The sequence below is a fragment of the Protomyctophum parallelum genome (genome assembly GCF_964188405.1).
Source record: "Protomyctophum parallelum genome assembly, chromosome: 12".
Taxonomy (NCBI): Eukaryota; Metazoa; Chordata; class Actinopteri; order Myctophiformes; family Myctophidae; genus Protomyctophum; species Protomyctophum parallelum.
In genome coordinates, this window is record NC_139712.1 from 35,979,384 (window position 1) to 36,001,304 (window position 21,921).

General features: G+C 42.0%; 2 protein-coding genes across 3 annotated transcripts; both read left to right on the top strand.

The window, feature by feature from the left end:
• On the top strand, positions 1–3,564 carry cidea (cell death inducing DFFA like effector a; the record flags this gene model as incomplete). Its single annotated transcript, XM_083777763.1, has 5 exons — positions 1–114; positions 644–788; positions 1,600–1,752; positions 2,700–2,872; positions 3,465–3,564. The coding sequence occupies exons 1-5, from the start codon at positions 47–49 to the stop codon at positions 3,562–3,564; spliced, it is 639 nt and encodes a 212-aa protein (XP_083633889.1). The 5' UTR covers positions 1–46.
• A 4,423-nt stretch (positions 3,565–7,987) lies between these two features.
• Positions 7,988–21,167, top strand: tubb6 (tubulin, beta 6 class V). Of its 2 annotated transcripts, none has more exons than XM_083778480.1 (9): positions 7,988–8,183; positions 8,824–8,932; positions 9,488–9,598; positions 10,542–10,657; positions 12,123–12,251; positions 13,197–13,434; positions 14,638–14,852; positions 15,600–15,971; positions 20,351–21,167. In XM_083778480.1, exons 1-8 carry the CDS (start codon positions 8,127–8,129, stop codon positions 15,966–15,968), a joined length of 1,344 nt encoding a protein of 447 aa, XP_083634606.1. In that variant the 5' UTR covers positions 7,988–8,126; the 3' UTR covers positions 15,969–15,971; positions 20,351–21,167. The 2 variants fall into 2 exon arrangements, with proteins under 2 accessions (XP_083634606.1, XP_083634605.1); XM_083778479.1 differs by having other exon boundaries at positions 15,600–15,964.
• The last annotated feature ends 754 nt before the right edge of the window (positions 21,168–21,921 follow it).

A 21,921-nucleotide genomic window follows, 5' to 3' on the forward strand; every position in this document is an offset into this window, starting at 1 on the left:
GTGTTGGTTAATAGTTCCTGACACAGCAGGCTGTGTGTGGACCAACATGGCTCCTTTCTCCCTTCAGTCCAGTGTGGATTATGCCAAGACTCTGCTACCAGAGACCCTGGTCAGGTAGGTGACAAGTGACAACTAGTGACAACATCACAAGATTGCAGATCTAAAAGTGGTTAACCACCTGTAGTATATGAGCTGTTTGAACTTGTAAGATGTGTCACTGCTCATTGGGGGTGGCAGTGGCTCAGGGATAGAGTGGTAGAGTATCTGGATAGAACAGCCGGATCAGTTCAATCCCGGGCAAGTTAGTGTTGAAGTGTCCTTGAACAAGACTAATGGCTCCCTATGTGTTGGTTGGTGCCTGCATGGTTTCCTCCATCGGTGTGTGAATGGTTGAATGTGCATTACAGTACATTCAAATCTATCTAAAAGCTCTTTGGATAAAAGTGCTATATAAATGCATAATTTACCATTTTTATAAATGCAACAGTCGGTTCAATAAGGACACTTATTTTAGTTTTCCAAATAAAAGAGGATTCCTTATTTGGCAAATCTACATTGAGTCACTTAGGCCTACTTCAGATGAAAGTGCTTCACAATGTATGTATCACATGGTACAGTATGGTGTTTGGTCTTGGTTCAACAGGTCAGTGCACAGTGTCCAGATGTCCATCTCACAGCGTATAATGCCTGCTGCTAGGCCCCGCATCTTCAGAGTGACCACGGCCACTCACAAGAGACACACAGGCACAGCCATCGCCGCCTCATCTCTGGACGAACTCCTCGACCAGGTGAAGCAGAGATTAATACAATGTTTAGAGTAGGGCTGAATGATTTGAGTACAAATTGCAGTCTTCCTGTTGTAGAATAAACTTCTCTTTGCCGTATTTTTATTTAGCGAATGCAAAGTCCTTAAGCCAAACGGTTGCCTCCTGGTCTGCTGTGTGGAGGGTAATTAATCCTCCTTCCAGTCTTTGGAGAGGACAAACTTCTATGATGTGCTTCATAGTTTGCTCCTCACCACACGCACACAGTTCTTGCCGTCAGAACTGCAGACTCACTCCCATGGCCATCTTCCACTACTCATCTTAATTGCAAGCAACTCTTAGATCCTATTTTTTTATATCTGGAAATCTCCCAAACTAGTGCAAATAGCAGATCTACAAGCTCACAATGCGTTCAGTGTTGCTTGGAGATCTGCTATTTCTTTTTACTACTTCTTGAAACCACAACATGGATAATGTACTGTCAGCATAAATATTTATAATGGATGCTGTACAGACTGATAGTGTAGGCTATTAAGTCTGACTCTGAACGCAAGGTTGCACGTGTACACAGAGTTATAGACAATACTACGATTGTATAAATTAATATAAATCATGGTATTTTTCTTTAAAACCTTTAAAATATGATTCATAGTGATACAGATTAATGGGAACTTTGTTCCTTTGATACAAGCCGGAAAACACAAAATGCACACGTGGCCCATGCACATCTGACCAACCTGAGTGGTCAGATGGGTGGGCTGCGGCCACTCAAAAAGAGATTTCCAAGTGGCCCGTGTGATCCAGAACCATCGTGGTGTACCTTGTTGCTGCGCAGGCATCCCGAGTGTTCCTGCTGACGAGTCCGCTCCTCACGTTGGTGTTGGACGAGGACGGGACGCAGGTGGACACGGAGGACTTCTTCCAGTCTCTGGCTGACGACATGTCCGTCGCTGTGCTACAGGAGGGAGAGAAGTGGACAGGGAGCAAGGTAGGTGGTCCGTCGCTGTGCTACAGGAGGGAGAGAAGTGGACAGGGAGCAAGGTGGGTGCTACTTAACCCATTTTGACCTGGGAACGATTCTGCAAATGTCTTCTAAATCCTGACTGTTTTCTTGAAAAAGCTATGTTTTTCTATGTCAGTCGTTCTCAAACACTTTCATGTCACTTTTCACGATTCTTAAAAAATAGCAGACCTACCGAGTGGCGTGCTACGAGCTTGTAGATCTGTTATTTTTCTTTTAACACCAAAAGGGGTTCCCGTCCCAGAATGGGTTTTTGGGTTAAAACCTCACAACACAAAACTATGTGCTGAAGCCTGGAACTATACCATTATTCTATTTTATCAGGCTTGCTTTACTAGCATTGGAAAATGCTTGGTATAGTTTCAATCACAACAACACAAAATGTAGGCCTACAGAAACTGATTTGATGACTGAAACAATGTAAGACATCTTTAATAATAACGATTAATTATTTAAGTGAACATCTCTGTATGATTGCATGCACTGCCCAGACGGCCCAAGTGGGGGGTCTGGGGGTCCTCCCCCAGAAACCTTTTAATATAGTAGATGGAAGTTCCTGTATTCTGCTGAATTTTGGGACTTTGATACCAAATCCAGGAGAGATGACAATGCAGGAGTCATGCAGGAGATAAGGCAACCCTGCTGATTGTTCTATTGATCACAACGCGCCACGTTGTGCGCGTGTAGATCGGCTATTTACATTAACTGTATATATCTGGAAGAACAGGTCACTGATTGTATTGTTATTGACTATTAAATATCCTTGGGTTGACAAACTAGACATATGTAATGTTTTGGACACTTAGAATATTCTATCTTGTGAAGCTTAAACGTCCATAGACATTCTACACGGAAACACAGCCGTGTTTTGTTTGCAAATATTCAGATTTGGTCTGTTGAAACGTGTGTCCCAGGTGCGTCCGAGCTTCCAGCAGCACTGCAGGTGTGGGATAGCCAAGGTGACCTTTGACCTGTATAAGCTGACGCCCAGGGACTTCCTGGGTTGTCTGACCGTCAAGGCCACCCTGTACGATATGTACAACATGTCCGTCGACTTCAGATGCAGTAGGGCCAAGCACTTCTTCAAGTGAGTGTCAACTTCATTACGGTTTGTCAAGCTTTTAATGTCATGGTTCCCCTGCAGTTTGATATTAGGACCCTAATTTGATAAATTTGTTCCCCCTCTTAATCTCTGGGACCCCTTTTACTGATTTCTGGATCAAAGTAAACCCTTTTACCCCGACTACATGTTGCTTAGAAAAATATAACTATATGCTGTCAGGCAGAAATGTCATAACTCCATATGTTAACATATGTTGATGCCATGCGTTTTTAAATTGGCTATTTTTGCTACTTTTGAATGTGAATCCTGAAAAGTAGCCGTTTTGATATGGGGTGTCCCGACCCGATGCTATGAACGATGACCCACATTTTGGAAAAAAAAGGAGTGTAAGACTTTAAATTAGAGCATCCTGAGCACATTTACTTTAAACTGTGTCCAGTTTTTACATTTTCCACTTTCTCGTGCACCCCCTGTAGTACCTCTGTGTACCCCTAGGGGTACACGTACCCCCATTTTTGAGAACCATTGTTGTACAAGAGAATACACTTCCAGAGAGTGCTTTCATCATGATTTAAACCAATTAATTTATACTCCACTCTGTTTATCTGTCTTTCAGGGTCATCCTGCATTATGTAACGCATGTGACTCAAATGGCGGGTCAGTTACTACTGTACGCATCTACATCTTTACTGGAGGCCATTGGCGAGGACGATTAAGTGTGTGTGTGTGTGTGTGTGTGTGTGTGTGTGTGTGTGTGTGTGTGTGTGGTAGACATGTCTAGATGTTTTTAGTGGTAGTAACGCGTGAATAAATAAAATGCTTCATTTGTATATTTTGAGGTAAACGGCATTTATGTGGAATTTAACTGAAGTTACTGTCAAACATGAAATGTGTCAAATGTATTAATAATAAAGATTCATTGTTCTAAAATTATAGTATATGTAATCTAGCAGGAGTCCTATTTAAACTAGTGATGGGAGGCACATTGATATTGGCCTCAAAATATATCGGATTTAGCAGATTACATTTTATTATAATGTTGAAAAATAATTAAAATGACCTGGAAAAAGCCTTTTTGTGATGATGAAGGCTGCAAATTGTTTTCTGGGGAAGCTTTCGAAAGAGTCAGTTGTTGGAACATTAAAAATAAATCCTACATTCAAGCTGTTTATGTTGGGATATGAGCCAACATTTCAATAACGGTGCATCCCTAGTTTTGGAATAAAGAGGCATTGCTTTTTTTCCAAATTCAGCCTTTTTTCAGAATGGACAAAATATATATATATATATTTTTAATACAGAATGAGATCATATCGACATCTGTTATAATAATTATATCTATTGGCCAAATTGTCTCATCGGTACATCCCTAATTTAAACTACAAATTTTATTGTGCATGCATGTTGACATGTCTGTAGACCCAAGTGTTTGATGTCAATTATTCACTCCATGGAGACTTGAATTCATGGATATGTTAATTGCGAACGCAATGAGCACTAACTATGAGACCTAGCAGAACATGTGTGTCACATGTGTGGCTGTAACACCACCCGCCCGCCCACCAGAGGGCACAGCTGTAACACACACACACACACACACACACACACACACACACACCTTAACTTAAAGAAGAAAACTTACAAAAAACACATACACACTAAAAAAAAATAACTTCAACATTTTTTTAACTTAAAACTTCAAAAAATATCTCTTAATTGTTATTGCAATTTACGAGCTGCGTTCGCACGTCTTATGTTTTAGTTTGTCGCATTCCTAAGCCATTCATTTGATAATTGGCTGTGGTTGCATGGTTCCTTATGGAGAACCACAGCCAGTTATCAAATTATTGGCTTAGGAATGCGACAAAGGGGTCTCCATGGGGTGATTAATTGATAGAAAAAGTTGCTTTGGGTGTGAACTATCCCTTTAGTTCAGACTCTTATGTCCCGATAAAGATGACATGGACTGATGGTCACTTCAGCTCCATGATGAATTTGTTTTTGATTGATTTAACAGTTTGCAGAATCGCAGTACATTTCAAGTACAACTCGATTAAAAAAACAACTGAGTGGACGGCACCATAAAGCATTATACACTTGTTTACAATAAGGCCCACCATTTTCAATTAATCAAAACATTTGGAGACGTACGAATAAATACTTCTATATAGCCAAAACTAGGAAATCATCATAGAGATGGAAAGAAATGGTTTGTGTATGTGTATATAGGGGTTTACCCAGGCTAGTCCTACACAGGACTTCCAGTCACAATGTGTTTAGTCATGTCTCTTCTTAACATAATCTTGGTTCAAAGTACTGAACCTGTTTGTTGAACACCGGTTTTCTGCCAGTACAATATTTTTTTGGTACCTTGTAATAAAGCTTTATATTCCTACATTAAGTGATGGAGGATGGGGTAATAAAAAGAAAATATCAGCGCCCCCAACTTGCAGCTGATGGACACATTAATGCATTACTACATTTCAATCCAACATGATTGTGATATGGGCCATTCTGCACAACTAGTACTGTTATGTTTGGTATATGATGCCAATGCTTTTGTCAGCTACGTTAAAAATGTCTACATTGTATTGCTTTTACTTAAAGCAGCACTATGTAACATTCCTCTTCTATCCCGGATTTGAACCCAGTTTCCTGCTCAAGTGGTGACATTCTTACCGTTTATTGTTTGTTTATAAGGATCGTTAAGCTAATGGAGCCGGTCTGCTTGCTCGGGGGATTATAGATAGATAGATAGATAGATAGATAGATAGATATACTGTGTCTAGGTGAGACATTGATTGATTGATTGAATTATTAGACAATATAAAAAATGCAAACAGCACAAGGTACAGTCAGGCATTTTGGTCCAAAAGGATTTCTGAAGAAAGACCTTGAGGTCTTGTTTCAATTCGGGTCCCATGCACTCACACATATACAGTCGTGAACAATCACCTCTCTCTGACCTGTTGACAGGTGACATTTTAGGCCTGTTTTAAAAGAGGTCCGTGATTTGCTTTGTTTTAGGGGAAGGGGGCAGCCGAGCAGGGCATTCCACACCTGAATAGCAGTGCTGCGGACGGTGAATTTACCCATATTTGTTTTGTAAGTGGGTGGCACCAGATCATTGTTTACGCTACCGCTAGTTTTGCGGCAGTGGGTGTCGCTCACTTTTTTTAAGTAATCAGTCAAGTAACTGGGCACTGAGGGCATAGCTGCATGTACAATATCGAATGTCAGACCCATGCATTTTCAATTGTTGTCTCCACCAGGCCGAAGGCATGGGGGGAGAGTATATTTTGCACTCCGTCCGTCCGTCCGTCCGTCCGTCCGTCCGTGTGTGTGTGTCCGTCCGTCCGTGTGTCCGTCCGTGTGTCCGTGAGCAGCTAATCTCGGCCACCGTTAACCCGGTCCATGCCAAATTTTGCACACACACTCCCTGGATGCCAACGATGAACCTCTGCCCCAAACTTTCCAGAACGGCCTGTTATAGCGCCACCAGGAGGCCGCTTTGTGCAAAACAAGTTTTTGCACAGTACACCTACAGATTTTGTCCAAACATCACGCAAATTGGTACACAGTCTCTCTAGAGCCATTCAACGAAACCCGTCTTTCAGATTTCTCAGACTCCATCCTGATTGGTTAAGATTGGCTTCCAAAGTTCACAGGAGTGCTCCGTTTCAAACAAAATGCTGCAAATCATGAACACATCGCGTGATTTCCGTGAAATTCTGCACCCACATTCCCACCAGGCCGAGGACGAAATGCCACATGAACAATTTCAACTCAGCCTCAAGGTGGCGCTATAACTGGCCGAAAAGTGTTTTTACCTCTAACTGCACGGATCTGTGGATAACTTTGTATGCCAACTCCCTAGAGGCCAAGGAAAAACATTTGCCTGGAATTTTTCACATCTGCTCTTTATAGCGCCACCAGGAGGCCGACATATGTAAAACACATTTTCTATTATTACTCCTTCAGATTTTATCCAAATTTCACGCAAATCGGTACACATGATCTCCATAGTCATATTGATTTCTCATATTCCATCCTGATTGGCCACGATTGGCTCCTACAGTTTTCAGGAGTAGCCCGCTTTGTACAAATAGCCACAACTCCTCAACGCAGCGTCCGATTGCGATGAAACTGTGCACGCATATTCCCACTAGGCTGAGGAAGAAATCCTGGTGGAGACCTGTGCCCAGAAGGGCACTTTTTCTAGTTTGACTCTGTCTTCTACCTGGAGCCAACCAATGCTATCCAGATTCTCTGCATATAAGTGGGTCATTGGTCCCACCAAGCCTAGAAGAAGTCGAATCAGTTTGTTTTGGGAGGTTTGGAGCTTATTCTTCTGTGGCCTTTGATATGATTTAAAATGTCTCAATATAAGAGCAGGGAGACTAAATACAACCACCCCAATTGTTCTATTCGATAATGTATTCTAACATACTCTAGTCTACCATACAGATTAGACAAAATTATATTTAATTCATTAAAAAAAAACTGTTTCATGGTGAGGCTTTAAGTAAATCTGTAAGTAGCTAGCAGTGATGATTGATCGTCATAGGGCTTCTCTGACACTGTAAGTTGAGACACTGCATGGCTGTGGAGTGGAGTGGAGCTGTGTCAGGACTCAGGAACAGCTGACCAGAGGAGCGTCTGAGGGGAAGTCCTGCCTCATGTTCCATTCCTCACACATGTTCCCTTCTCTGCTTCCTTCATTACTACCTCGTCCAAAGATATTAATACATAGGTCATATGGGTGTAGGCTGTAGCTATAGTTACAATGGGCAGAAGCTCAGTCAGATTCCAAGCAGGTGTGCGCCACCGTGTCATAACGTATTGTTGTTGACTTGTTGTCTTTAATTGGTTTTGTACATGGACCCCGGTTTGTGTCTGTTTTTACTAAGTAATACTAATCTGTTGCAGTCTAGATTCTACCTCTCAATTGTGTACTAATAATAGCCTTGAGGTGGAGGGTGGAGTTATTCTTTTGGAATGGAACACATCCCAGAGGGGGGGGTTCGGTACCGTGCCTGCCTGCAGGGCGTGGCTGCATGAATGCACGTCAGCGGAGGAGAGCAGGAATTCAGACAGTGCGCGTTCTGGTCGACAATCAGCACACAGCTGGGACGCACAGCCACGCACAGCAGTCTGACACGCATAGCAACACACACACACAGTCACACGCATAGTGACAGCGCACTGAGCGCACATCGACAGAAAGAGCAAAAGGCAGACGGAAAACTTTGATCACAAGTTTTAAAAAGGAAATAAAATGAGGGAAATTGTTCACATCCAAGCCGGGCAGTGCGGGAACCAGATTGGAACCAAGGTAGGATTCTTTTTCATATTAATATGACAATGTTTATGCCTGTGGACCTCCCAATTGATTTTGGCAGCGGAATGCCATCTGTAAAATATGTTGTGCAAGCCAGGGAACCTCATACAAGATGTGTTTTACATATTCCACTTTTTCCAATTTTTTCTGAAAATAAGATGATTCACAACAAGATCAGCAATTTTGATAAATATTTGATTTAGCATTTATTTTTCCTGGAGACCCCCTGGAACCCCCTCATTGACCCCTGAGGGCCCCAGGACCCCACTTTGAGAAGTTATTTTTATGTATGGAAAAAATACACGCAAAAAAAGTAAATATTTTTAAATGGTGTAAACAACTTTGGGAAACAGAAAAGATATGTACTCACGACTCATAAAAATGGATCCCATACATACATACATACTATGATGGTGTGGTTTGCTGACTAGAAGAGATGCTAAGCTAACAACAACATGGCGGTTTCCATCATGTCTCATCTCATCTCAACGACATATGAATTGAAAACACATCACATGAGCAGTAGGCATTACATTCACTTAATATCTGTCTATATGCATCTCTCAATATCCCCCCCCCCCCCCCCCCCCCCCCTCTCTCTCTCTCTCTTTGTGTGTCTATGTCTCTCTATCAGTTCTGGGAAGTGATCAGTGATGAGCATGGCATAGACCCGGCAGGGAACTACGTGGGTGACTCCATCCTACAGCTGGACAGAATCAATGTTTACTACAACGAGGCCTCCTGTAAGTACAGTACACACATCACTGTGTGTGTGTTAGTGTGTGCATGCAACTTGTGAGAGCCAAGTGAATTAAACGCTATTTTGATCAACCTGTATGGCAGAGTATAACTTGTATAGCCTACATCTGCAGGTCTCTCACTCTTCCATTGAGGAATGTAGATCCTGTGGTAGGGTAGGACACCTATTGATAACAGGTATTGTGTAAAGGTGAAATCACAAATTATACTCCAATGGGCTCTAATATAATAATAATAGAGCGCAGTGGGGAAGCAGGCTGGGAGTCGAACTTGGAACCTTTTGTTTCCCAGGCTCTACCCATTCATCTATGGCTACCTCTGGTAGGGCAAGAATAGCTCTCCAGTATATAGCTCAATATTACAAATGTCAGTGCTGGCGTCGGGGACCAAGGTTGGAGTCTTAACTATTTTTTTTTCATCTGATCATCACCACAAAACTGTGCTCAAAGTTCTGTGAAAATACTAGCTTTTAATATTGTGTGTGCGTGTGCGCGTGCGTGTGTGTGTGTGTGTGTGTGTGTGTGTGTATGTATGTGTAGCGCATAAATATGTCCCCCGGGCGGTGTTGGTTGACCTGGAACCAGGAACTATGGACAGCGTTCGCTCAGGAACTTTTGGACAACTCTTCAGACCGGACAACTTCATCTTTGGTATAACAGCCTGAAAACATGACAAACTCCACCTCTACATTATTTGTATCAAACCCTAAAATACAGAACCTGAATATCACACTCTAACACTGCATCAAACCAGCCCAATCACCAGAGAAGAAACATTTCAGTAGTACATTTTTCTACAGGCCACTGTAACACTTTGCATCTCAACATTTCAAGGCAGGCCTGCCCTGTATAGTCGCTCAGCTATAGCGCAAAGAATCTGTAGGATTGAGTTGGCATGGCCACGGTCCACTTCTAGAAATGTTAAAAACAAAAACAAAGCCTCCAGTTTCAGTGTTTATTTGCAGAAAAGTACTGTGCCAACATCAACAATACTTGTAACCCAGGTAATATCCTCAAATGATGATATATCAATGGCAATAAAGGAGACATAAATGAAACCCCAGAGTGCTCCAGAGTGTGTGTACGTGTGCGTGTGTGTTCTGTAAACAGTCCTGAGGTTTATAAACTCATGTCTCGCTGAGACAAGACAAGAAACAGACGCAAGCACGCAACGCAACATGCACAGAGTGACTCAGCATGTGCATATCGCCACAACGATCTGTTGTGAGCTTGTAGAATAGATTGGTCATTTTCGGTCATGTATATATCGTCTATACCCAGGCTTTTGTGAGTACCCCAGACAGTTTTTAAGTTGCTCGATTCACTATACATTTAGATATTCCTTTTAGCTGCCCGGGCCCTTCCTATATACAAAGTTACAAACCCATTATATTAATAGAAAGTATATATTAAACACACATCTTTTGTTCTTTGTGCCTGATATTGCCTAATACGTGAAGAGACCGTGTTTTTATTTTTTATTAATTTCTTATTTATTTTTATTTTTATGGATCCTTATGCTTTTCATTCTCCCCCCAAAACATTGAACTCAGCATTCACTGAGTGTGACGCCGGTTCTCTGTCACCGCTGCAGGTCATACGGGTGCAGGCAACAACTGGGCAAAGGGTCACTACACAGAGGGAGCTGAACTGGTGGATTCTGTCCTGGACGTAGTGAGGAAGGAATGTGAAAACTGTGACTGTCTGCAGGTAAACATCTATAACATAGTTTATAACAGAAACATTTTCATTTCAAGGACCCTCAGTTTGACAAGTATTAGGCTAATGGCATTTCTATCTCTGGAAGCCCAATTTATTTTATTGTAAAATCAATGTTAATTAGATTTTTGAGAGTCCATTTGGTTGGTGTTGGTTGTTCATGACCGACACAACACAACACTATGCAGAATGCATGGTGTGCTTGTAGATTGTCCATTTTCAAATGGCCAAAATATACTGTAGGGCTGAATTGGTTAATGTGTTTTGTGATAATATTAAATCTAAATCTGCGTAAAAAGTAAAAAAGTAAAAAGTACAATATTTGCCCCTGAGATGTATTAGAGTGGAAGTAAAAGTATCGTATTTAAAATTGGCAATACTGAAGAAAGTAAAAAATACCTCAAAATCATACTACAGTACTTGAGTAAATTAACTTAGTTACTTTGGATGGATGGATGGATGGATGGTAGTACCATAGATCTGTCCACCATCTGGTAACACAGACACACACATTTAACAAAACCAGTTAGAATGGAGTGTTTCTGTACATAAACACCTCCATCATTGTGTTGTGTTGTGTTTCCAGTCCACCCATTCCCTGGGTGGAGGTACTTCTGGATACACTGACACCACACAGCGTATTCAGGGCGGAGTCACCACCCCCAGGGGAAGTTGTGATTTGCTCTCGTTCACTGCAATGCAATTTGCGGCATTTCCAAAACAATATTGCGCAGAGTAGCGATTATCAAACGTATTTGCAATGCCATACGTTGAAAGATCTGTTTCCCGTGGACAAGGCACGTTACCTCCGCAAGTTAGATATTATCGGCATAGATGTTTGTCCTTATGTGATTAAGGATTGGAATAAGTTGCATTGGCAGCCATAGAAAATTCTTACCCTGGGCTAAAACCGGATGTGACGTTTTTGGGCGTTCCTGTCTTATGTGGTGTCAGTCTATTAAAGCTGAATTAAATCTCACAACTGAAAGATTTTTTATGGCCAAATTATAATCTGCGATTTGAAACGGCATGAAAAGAACGAGCACACACACACTAGCGCTGTTTCATTAACAATATATAAATATGCAAATATGCATGTAAAATTATGATCTTTTAGTAATATCGTTGTTGCTGTTCTACATATACAGTCAACCAAGAAATCACAGGTTGAGGCTTTAAACCAATGTTACTTATCCCAGACCATTAGAGTTTTATGGAAGATGCTTCTAAACATGAACACTCCAAATGCTCCAATCTTAAAATAATAACAAAAAATCTACAAGCTCTGAATGTTGCTGCAAGGTTGTAGATCGGTGCTCACATGCTTCCATAGAAGACATGCTGGCATTTATGGAATCCAAATGACTACTGAAATCAGTCTTGGTGACTGCAAAGAAGTTGAATCCTTTGGTACTGGTTCTGGGGCGGTGGTGTCATTGTGTGCTTGTGTTTGCAGGGCTTCCAGTTGACCCATTCCCTGGGAGGAGGGACTGGTTCTGGGATGGGAACCCTGCTCATCAGTAAGATCAGGGAGGAGTTCCCTGACAGAATCATGAACACATTCAGCGTCATGCCTTCACCTAAGGTAGACACAGAAGAAGGGAGGAAGGAATGGATGATGGATGGATGGACAGGATTATATATTAAATGCGGCAGTCTGCTATGTTGTACATCTGCTATTTTCACTAGATTTGAAACAGGGCTTAAGTGGTTATGGTTAGGGCGGCAGTGGCTCAGGGGTAGAGTGGCAGCAGGGCAACCGGAAGGGAAGGTTCCCAGTTCGATCCCGGGCTCCCCCATAGTTAATGCCGAAGTGTCCTTGAGCAAGACACTGAACCCCTAGTCCCAATGAGCAGGTTGGTGCCTTGCATGGTTTCCTCATCGGTGTATGAATGTGTGTGAATGTAATGCACAATCTATGTAAAGCGCCTTAGATAAAGTCCCTAGAGTCTAGACCCTATACCATTTATGTACATTTTCCGGTAGAGCAAAAGTACAATAGCCTATTTGTTTTTAAGTGAAATTAAAAATGAAATTATTATTTTATTGTAAAGCGCTTTGTTGTTATTTAAATGTGCTATATAAATAAAGTATGGTATGGTATGGTATTGTATGGTATTTGTCTTTGAAATGTACTGGGGTTAAAGTCAAAAGTATCCAAAAATACAAATGCTCAAGTTGAGTATACAAACGCTCATCAAAGTACTCGAATAAATGTACTTAAGTTACCGCCCACCACTGATTATTGATTACCGTGATCCTCCTGTTCTCGTCTTTTAAGTGCCAGTATACGGTATTAAATATGAATATCTCTGGATAGCTCTGGATTAAGAGCGTCTGCTAAATGCCTAAATTGTAAATATCCTGTGTGTGTGTGTGTGTGTGTGTGTGTGTGTGTGTGTGTGTGTGCATGTGCTGTGTGTGTGTGTGTGTGTGTGTGTGTGTGTGTGTGCGCGCATGTGCTGTGTGTGTGTGTGTGTGTGTGTGTGTGTGTGTGTGTGTGTGTGTGCGTGTGCGTGTGCGTGTGTAGGTGTCAGACACAGTGGTGGAGCCCTACAACGCCACCCTGTCGGTGCACCAGCTGGTGGAGAACACGGACGAGACATACTGCATCGACAACGAGGCGCTCTACGACATCTGCTTCCGCACGCTCAAGCTGACCACGCCCACCTACGGCGACCTCAACCACCTGGTGTCGGCCACCATGAGCGGAGTGACCACCTCGCTGCGTTTCCCCGGCCAGCTCAACGCCGACCTGCGCAAGCTAGGCACGTTTCTGCTGTAGGGAGTGCACTGTTAAGGCCTATTCATACTAGTCCAGTTTTCAGGTGAAGAGGTGACCACCGAAAACTACATCATGACGTCACGCAGCGGTGGTCACCGCTCACACGACACATCTCTCTGCTTTTACTAACCGTGGCCACCCAAAACTGTACTATGAATAGGCCTTAAATCAATTTAATAATGTAGAAAATATTAACGATAATACTATAGGTTATAATATGCACACAGAATAACTGTTCCTATACTTCCGGGCCCCTTCCCTATACTTTACAGGTGTTACCGATGATGATACTAATGAAGGCTCTGTTCCATTCTGGTCAAACATAGTCAGGGTGCTGCTGTTGTGCATGTTGGCTCACTGGAAACACTCTGCTACCTCAGTGGGTCTCAAAGTGTCCTTGAGTGGGTTCCAAATGCTTGTACAAATCTCAGAGGGGGGGTCCTTGAAATGTAAAAGTTTGAGAACCACTGTACACTAAATGGAACAGAGCCTTAATAGGTATCATCACCTGTGAAGGAAGTAGGAATAGGAAGAGTTCTTTCCAAAATGGCTGCTGTGCATATACCCTATCGATAATTTTATGAAATAATCAATCAATACTCTTCCCTGTTGTTGTTTTGGATATGTCATTATCCTCCTGTATTAAAATTGTTTAACACTTGCTGAACATTGCTCTGATCAGCTCAATATAGGACTAGACTTTCAGCCATGCAGCTACGTCAACCAGTGGTCCGGGGACCACCAGTGGTCCTTGAGAGGATTCCAGGTGGTCCCCAGCTAAATGATGGAGAGTTGGTAACCAAATGTTAAACATTACTGTTAAACATCTGAATTAATTCATTTACAAGAAGTCTACACAATTGGAAAATGTAGAAGAATTGTTATTTTTATCTCTCCTAAATACAGCATAGAATTGTGGACAAAAACAAAACTCTTTGGTTTTGGGTCTGAGGGACTAAACCTCATCAAATGGTGTTCCGTGGCTAAAATTCGGAATAAATAGTGGGCCCTGGTATCAAAATGGTTGAAAACCACTGAGCTACGTGGTCTGAAAATGTGGTTGTACAAGCTTTGGGGAGCTTGTGGATCGGCTACTTTTGGTATTATTGCAGAACACAGTTGTGCGTATTTAAAGTTTTAAGTGGTTAATCTGTCTGTCTGTCTGTCTATCTATCTATGTACACAGCGGTCAACATGGTGCCCTTCCCCCGGCTGCATTTCTTCATGCCAGGCTTCGCTCCTCTGACGGCACGCGGCAGTCAGCAGTACCGTGCCCTCACCGTGCCCGAGCTCACCCAGCAGATGTTCGACGCCAGGAACATGATGGCGGCCTGCGACCCACGCCACGGCCGCTACCTGACGGTGGCGGCTGTGTTCCGCGGCCCCATGTCCATGAAGGAGGTGTGTGCTTTGGTTTGGTTTGTTTAGGATCCCCTATCAGGTGGCGTGAGCTTTCCATCTTGAAAAAGAAGCCAGTGTGGAAGTAATGAAAGACACTGCAGTTCTCATCAATGGTGTAGATTCGACCTAGTGTCACAAATTCCCGCTAAAGACAACATTTCATCCCATCAAAGCCAACGGAAATATGACAGGACATTACACTTGGTTTTATTACCAACATTTTCATAAAGACTTCGGTATTTTAAAGTTGTTTTTAATGTAAATAGAGGGTATGTGTGTGACATCATCATCATACCCGGAAGTTATGCCGGAATGCAAACAGAAATCTGATTGCGTTAAACAATGTTAAACTCACTTTGATACTCACTTTGCCACTGAGTTTATGCATGTGCAACTGCATACCATACACTATATTATGCTACCAATAATTATTAAATAAAAAAGGGTTTCTTCTGGTTCTACTGAGTGAAGACGCACCCTCGGTCCCCTTCCTTCCAATAGCATTGATCATTTCCAACCGGAAATTCAAGATGGTGCATTTGGATTTGCTGATCTACCGGCTCTGTAGAAACCTATGGGTGACGACATATCCCCACTATTTTAGCAGTGATGGAAGAAGTTCCACTTGAGTAAATGTCAAGTACAAAAGTATTGTCATCAAAAAATATACTTAAAGTATTACAGTAAAAGTAGGCTACTTCATTACTGTCCAGCACTATATGTATCAGCTGGCTTGTTTTTCCTCAGGTGGATGAACAGATGCTCAACATCCAGAACAAGAACAGCAGCTACTTCGTGGAGTGGATCCCCAACAACGTGAAGGTGGCCGTGTGCGACATTGCGCCGCGCGGCCTCAAGATGGCCGCTACGTTCATCGGCAACAGCACGGCCATCCAGGAGCTGTTCAAGCGCGTGTCGGAGCAGTTCTCGGCCATGTTCCGCCGCAAGGCCTTCCTGCACTGGTTCACGGGCGAGGGCATGGACGAGATGGAGTTCACCGAGGCCGAGTCCAACATGAACGACCTGGTGTCAGAGTACCAGCAGTACCAGGACGCCACCGCCAACGACGGAGAGGACAACTTTGATGACGAGGAGGAGGACGACATCAACGAGTAAGGAGTAAGATTTTAATGATAATATTACATTAATATAAAAAAAAGAGCTATCCGTTGTGCATCTGTCCCCCTTTTTTATTTTATTTTTGTCAGGAACGTGTATTCTCTGTCACAACCTCTCGGTTGTTGGTTTCGTTCTTTTGTTGGTTCAGTCACTGTGATTCGGTATGCCTTTCCTGTATAGCTCCAGACAGTTGGCTCATAACATTAGCCGCTGTTGTCAGTGGCTCGTTTCACGCTGCAGCGGTGCAGAGACCTCCGCACGGCGTTTCTGAGTATGGGGTCAGAACGTTTCAGAGTATGGGGTCAGACCAGGGGGGCAGTCAGCCAGATATTTCGTGAAGCCTCATTTGAAATCGGTAGTTCATATAATGGCCTGTTGTGGCGCTGGACTGGACCCAAAAAGCCCCATAGCTCCATAGAGGCCCATGTATTTTGGCCCAACTTCACCTAGACTGTATTACCTTAATAAACATGGTCATGAATACTTTCTTCTTCCAGTCACTAGTTTAAAGTCTCATTTCTAATGTCATAATATTCTTTTTGGAAAATTATGGTCCCATTAATTAAAATAATGACCATAAAGTCGCGTATGTTCTGAGGGGCGTGGCTACCGTTACCGTCTATGATCGGGATTCCCCTCCCACTCAAGAGTCTTCTCCTCCCACTCGAGTCAAAATAAAAACCAACGGAGAAGAAGGGTCCCGCCTCGTTGTCTGGGCAGCCAATGGCCAGCTGGACCCAAACGGAGCCAGCCAATGGCCAGCTGGTCCAAAACGGATCTAGAAAGATGGCGATTTACATGCAAGGGATTTCAGGCTTCATTTTACGTTCATGTTAGACCCGGGGAACGCTTTGTCCATATTTCTTTACAGTCTATGGGTCAGACTCGGGCAGCCAATCATGACTAGGTTGCACCAAAGTTTATCGCTAAAGCCAACGGCATCGAATATAGGCCAGGCTTCACCTGACAAAAAACAATTATAGTATACTACTACTGTAGCTAGTTGATCCAAGTCAGAACACGATCAATTGGTTGATAACTAAAATAAAGATGCTCTGAAAATGCACGTGGCCCACCCAGTCAGTGGTCAGATAATAGTCCAATGAAGAGAAAATTATATATAAAAAATTTATATATATTACATATATCGTGTGCAGACATTCAATATTTTTCTTCATTTGAAAATGTTTTGGGCCCAGCACCATCTTTAAAAACTGTGGGAATGTGCATATCTTATTTATTTTTTACAGATAATAGTCCATCCATTGATCCGATGGGTGGGCCGCGGACGCTTTTGAGATTTTCAAGTTGGCCATGATGACCTAACCATGATGCTTGAGGGGGTCCCAAAGGGTCCCCACTCCCCATCTAATTTAGTCAAGGTAGCGTCAAAATCAGTGTAACCACTTCAACCCCGTTTTATGCATGGGTGGTGGAGCAGTAACGTAACGGGGTACATGAGTCCACAGACAGACAGTAGAGAAAATGTCCCAGTCAACAGCCTGGCTAATCCCCGTCTACAGCACTCCATTGTAGCTAAAACTGACTTCCTAGCACTTCTGTTTGTAGGTGGATTAACCTCACAGACAGACAGATGGGTGTGTGTTAGAGCACGTGCGCGTTTACTATTCAGGTGCATGTTACACCTGTGTGTCTGTCAGTAAGTCATTTACTCATTTACTGTAATATGTCCTTAGTCCTCAGTCATAATACGAAAATGGACTATATATGGTCAGAATGTATGCTACCTTTTGATTCAGGGACCCCCAGGGGTCCTTGAGGGGGTTCCATAGGGTCCACTGCTGGCCAATCCCCTTTTAGCCACGGGAGATATTGAGCTCATGAGCTCCAGGCAGTACTACTACTACTACTACTACTACTGTAGTGTACAGTAGTATATATATATATATATAGGGCAATGGTTCTCAATGTGGGGTCCTTGAGGGGGCTCCAGGGGGGTCCGCAGCTAAATTGGGTATTTGGAAATAGATCTGAATGCTCATAATGCATCGGAACTTCTTGTTGATCTGGTATTTTCAGAAAATCTTTCATAATAATAATAATAATAAAACTTTATTTGTATAGCACCTTTCATGACATGAAATGCAGCTCAAAGTGCTTTACAGAACAATGGAGAATAAAAGAAAAGCAAGGCAACGACATTAAAAAACAAGCAGTAATGCAATAAAGTGAGGACATGAATAACAAAAAATAAAAGATCAATTAAAAGCAATGTTGTAGAAGTGGGTCTTGAGCTGTGCTTTAAAAATGTCTACAGAGGCTGCCTGACGAAGGTACAGTGGGAGCTTGACGGCCCGTAGAATCAAAAAGCTGCTTCCTCGTATTTTTTAGTTGCCATTTCTTTAGGCAAAGCGAGCAGGCCAGCAGTGGAAGACCTTAGGGGGGCGGTTTGGGACATATTTAGGCATGCATTCATGTAGGTAGGAAGGTGGGAGACCATTGAGAGCTTTATAGACAAGTAAAATAATTTTAAAATAAATCCTAAAAACAACCGGAAGCCAGTGCAGTGAAGCCAAAACTGGAGTAATATGTTCTCTCATCTTAGTTCTAGTTAAAACTCTGGCTGCTGCATTTTGGACAAGTTGTAATCTGTCAGTTGTTTTCTTAGGCAGTCCTGAAAAAAGTGCATTGCAGTAATCAAGCCGAGAAAAAACAATGGCGTGGATTAGCGTTTTTGCATCGTCCAAAGACAAATAGGCTCTGATTCGTGCAATATTTCTAAGGTGAAAAAAGGCAATCTTGGTAACATGATTAATGTGTGAATTAAAATTCAATTCAGAATCAACAATGACCCCCAGGTTCTTTACTGTACTGTTACTTTCTACAGTCAGGTTTCATGTGGCACAAAATATTTTCAGATATCCAAATACATACATTAATTTGGAAATCCTTGACATGAAAATGTATGAGAAGCACATATGGCCTATGAAACTGTACACGACCGTTTAGGTCCTGTATTGAAGCCTGTCTAGACTCGCTGATGTATGGAATTGTAAACAGCTGCTGAGCTAGCGCTTCAGTTCTTTATAGCAAGGCACAAAGCTAACAATACACAGTCTGGGATATGCACGCAGTAGAGAATCGACCAAAGAGTTTTGTGTGTGTGTGTGTGTTTGTGTGTGTGTGTTGCTATGTCCAGCTGGTATCCCAGCATGCTTGTGTCAGGAGGCCAGCTGACACTGAAGCAGTCCAATGGGTCACATGACTAAAATAGCTAAAATAAGTCGACATAATGTGTTTTTTATCACTCACAGGGGCTTTTTGTGTTATCCTTTTAGCAAAACCTTTTGACGGTACTACCTGTACTGTTAACAAACTTGTTAATAAAGTATTCTATCAAAAACCCAAGTAATGTACAGAGCTCAAAAAATGTATTAAAGTAGGCAGACTACTCAAGTAAATGTACTTAATTGTAACTTGTCCACCACTGCTCTCCATCAACTCTCTATATTACCACAGCAGTTCACTGAGTAACACTATTATTGAAATATCATACTAACGTACTAGTACATACTAATAAAATATGTTATTTTCAACATACTATTGAGTATGCTTCATCTCACACATACCAGAGACCACACAGAATGTTAGGAAAGTGCTCCATCTTGTGACAAAGCAGAGGTACTACGCATACATGCAAATTCCACACAATTTCAACAAATAACTACATTATACGTTTAACCGAATAACTACACTCTACATGTTTAATAGAATAAAAACTACATTGTACATGTATGTGTTTAATTGAATAAATAACTACATTATACGTGTGTTTAACAGAATAACTACACTCTACATGTTTAATAGAATAAATAACTACATTCTAGCCAATCTACAGCCCATGTAGATTGGGATGTACATGGGATCTATATCCCATGTAGATTGGCGACAAGCGACAAAAATAGTGCAGCCCAAGTACAGAGCCCGAGAGAGACTGAACATAACCACTGCAAGATAATTTTACACAATATGTACTGGGGGTCCCTGCTTCATCTCTAAGGGGTACCCTCACAGTAATCCTGGTCTCTAAACTACCTCTCCCTGGCGCCTGGGCGCCTGATGGAGGGGAAAGGAACTGGTCGGAATAACGTGTTCCTTCCACACTTTCGCGATGCGACTCATTGTGAGCTTTTAGATCGGCTATTTTGAAATGGCCAAAATGAAGTGGTTAATGTATGTTTTTTAATAATAATCAATTATATATCATCTACAAATAATAATCATCTACAAAGTAACTAAACGTTTTCAAATACAATAAAAAAATTCTGAAGTAAAGCCTACATCAAAATTGTACTTAAGTACAGGTACTTTTCACCACTGTCTGTGACTGACACATCTGTGAATATCTGTTCAAATAGGAAGTGGAGTGAGGAGGACCAGCAGCCAGAGCAGCCAATCAGAGACCAGGATGAGAACATCGATCCAGCTGACTAGGGAGTCGTTGTGTAAAAGCACTGGGTTCTCAACGTCAGGTCTGGGTCCATGCACCCGGGGTGTAAATGGACCATTAACGGGTCCGTCACGCCGGGAGTGTATACAAATGGACCCTTACGGATCAATTTGGTTCTCTCAGAGTGAAATGAACACTGAGAATTTAGACCCCAGTCACATCCAGTCAAATCTGATTTATTTCTCAAAATCTGATCTTTTGGCCCGACCATTCCCACTGCATTTGCAAGATTGGATCTGTAACAGATCTGTGTGTTTTACACTGGTAGGCCTATAGCCACATCCAGCCTGAATCAGATCTGACTGTGCCACAGTCATATTGGAATTTGTTTAAACAAGTCACAAACAAGTCACATGGAATCCACTTTAGGTCAGGTTGTTGCATTCAGACTGAGAGAGATCTCCTCAAATCAGATTTGAAACCACCTCTGAAAATCTGATTCCATGTGACCTAGTCTGCATTTAGACTTTAAACCAATCGGATTTCAATCTTGATGTGTCACAGATCTGATTCAGGATAGATTCGGCTGCCAGTGTAAATGGGGCCTAAAAGGATAGATTGCGTAATAGTATAAAGTTTGTCTTCCAATAAAAGTTGGACATTTTTGAAGATCATCACTGTCACATGATCACGTTTTGATGACTTCTTCCTGGCTGCCATTCATAATTTATGAGTGTTATACATGTGGAGTGTTTATTCATTTTATTTTGTTTGGCTGAAGTGAAATCGTGTGGTTGAGTTTTTCTACGTTTGTTGATGAAATTGTAACAAAACAAACAATAAAGACATTGAAGATCGAAGTCCATCCAAGGTTGAATCTCTTTCATCCCATACAGGTTAATCTATTTGGGTTTCGGATCCTGACAAAATGGCAATAAAGCAGTACTATTAAAAAAAGAAATATACAACTGTATATATTGCCTGAGTCGGCTGGCGGGCGGAACATCACTTTGACTTAACTTTGGTTGGATCCAACCAATCCAACCAATATATGGACGACATAATGGTGACATTGAGGAACTCCATATGGGCATAAAAGGAACAATTAAGAACTGACAGATACAGAGATCTCCACATAATATACTAATCACTCGTATGGCGCGCTTCAAAAGCCTTTCTTCTCTCTGGAGAAGCTGAGACAGGTTTGAAGGTTCAATATGCATCAGGAGTCTAAATAAGTCTGAAACTGAAAAACTCCATAATTCGATGACGTGTGTAATTGATAGGGAACAAATGGGTGAAGTAGCTTACTCCTTTATCCACTTGCTCACAACGCATACTAGTGTTTGCGATGCATTGTGAGCTTGTATAATCCACTATTTTCCTGCAATGGTTGTCCACCAGAATATGGATGCTGCCTCAGGGGTTTAGAGTGGTTAATAGTATACTAGGCTGCACTCTTTCAATAACAAGAAAGAGCTGATGCAATGACACCAACCCACCAGAAGATGACGATGTAACAAAGCTCATTAGCTCCAC